The 1,353-nt window shown below is 48.5% G+C and overlaps 1 protein-coding gene across 1 annotated transcript in view; it reads left to right on the top strand.

The window, feature by feature from the left end:
* The first annotated feature begins 755 nt into the window (after positions 1–755).
* LOC138865540 (uncharacterized) overlaps positions 756–1,353 on the top strand; it is a 612-nt gene continuing 14 nt past the window's right edge. The window contains exon 1 of the mRNA XM_070136229.1: positions 756–1,353. This exon is cut by the window's right edge and continues 14 nt beyond it. Coding sequence (XP_069992330.1) covers positions 756–1,353 — 598 coding nt within the window.

The raw sequence follows: 1,353 nt of genomic DNA, 5'->3' as shown, positions 1-1,353 counted from the left end.
TGTCACACAAACTTCTCATAGAACTCGAAGGCAAACCTTGTCTTTAAGTTTAAATTTCGATATAGGTTCCCTTAGCAAAGGCATGACTGACTATATTGAGTTCAACTATCGCACGAATCTCTCCGCATTAGAAAGAGGATTCCTGCAGGGTGTTGTGACCTGTGTAGTCGCCAGCGCCACAGATCGTGAGCCTGCCATTCCTGCAAGGTTCATCAAGGCCCCAAAGGAACTTGGCAGAGACGACTCCATCGTTATTTCTCCGGCTGATAAGGGTGGCGGTCTCGTAATTATTGATACCACTATGTATCAAAGATGGAAATACTTCTCTCGGACGTTTCTACTTACACGTAAGCCAAACGAGGAAATGCGGAGGCAAGATCCCTAGAATTCAACAAAGCACCAAGGAAGGTCCTGAGATGTTCTGAGAAGGTAAAGTCCATGCTTCACCTGCTCGAGGAGACGCCACGCATACCGATGATCCTTGGAAGCATCAAGACCCACAAGGACACCCATGAGACCCATCACCAACGGGACCGGGAGTGTTCCACACCGTTTAGCTTAGAAACTCGCAGCGCCTCTATCCGCCGCCCTAAACTGCATTAGCGGTTGCCATCTATCAAACACCTCCAATATGATGGCCAAACTGCAAGGTGCCGGCATGAAGTGTAAAAAGCTAGTCAGCTTCGATGTCTTGTCGCTGTTTTCGAACGTAACGATCGACGAGCCCATCGGAACTGCAGAGAGCATTTGTAAAAATGGATGAGGGTGAACAACCACTGCAGATAGACGATTACATCAAACTCATCCGCCTCTGCGTGGAGTTTGGCTTTTTTGAATTCAGAGGACGCGAGTATGAACAGATCCAGAGACGCGATGGGTTCACCACTTCCAGCAGTCCTTGCCCAGCTTCCATGGACACCCTCGAGGCTGGGCACTACCGAAACATTGTGGGAAGAGACGTGATCTGGTTCCGCTTCGTGGACGACATCCTCGCTATAGCACCGACAAGGACGAACCTGCCGGACCTCCTCCAAAGACTCAATGCACTACACCCCTCCATACAGTTCACCACAGAAGAAAAAAATGAACAGATCCTTTTCCTAGACTTTGTGATCTACAGAAGACCAGATGGTCCGATATTTTCCGTATACAGAAAACCCACCAATAAAGATGATTTCATCCATTATTTTTCTGCCCATAGCAAGAGGACTAAAGAAGGCGTGGTCATTGGCTTCTTCCTCCGAGCCTTTAGAATATGCATCCCTGAGTTCTTGGAGGAAGAAATGCACACGTCTGCAACACTTAGCTACACCTCCATTATCCTCGCTCCATGCTCACCCACCTCCGACGCAA

This window comes from Penaeus vannamei, chromosome 21 (assembly GCF_042767895.1).
Source record: "Penaeus vannamei isolate JL-2024 chromosome 21, ASM4276789v1, whole genome shotgun sequence".
In the NCBI taxonomy this organism is placed as follows: domain Eukaryota; kingdom Metazoa; phylum Arthropoda; class Malacostraca; order Decapoda; family Penaeidae; genus Penaeus; species Penaeus vannamei.
The sequence above is the reverse complement of the archived record's forward strand: the minus strand, read 5'-3'. Positions and strand labels throughout refer to the sequence as shown.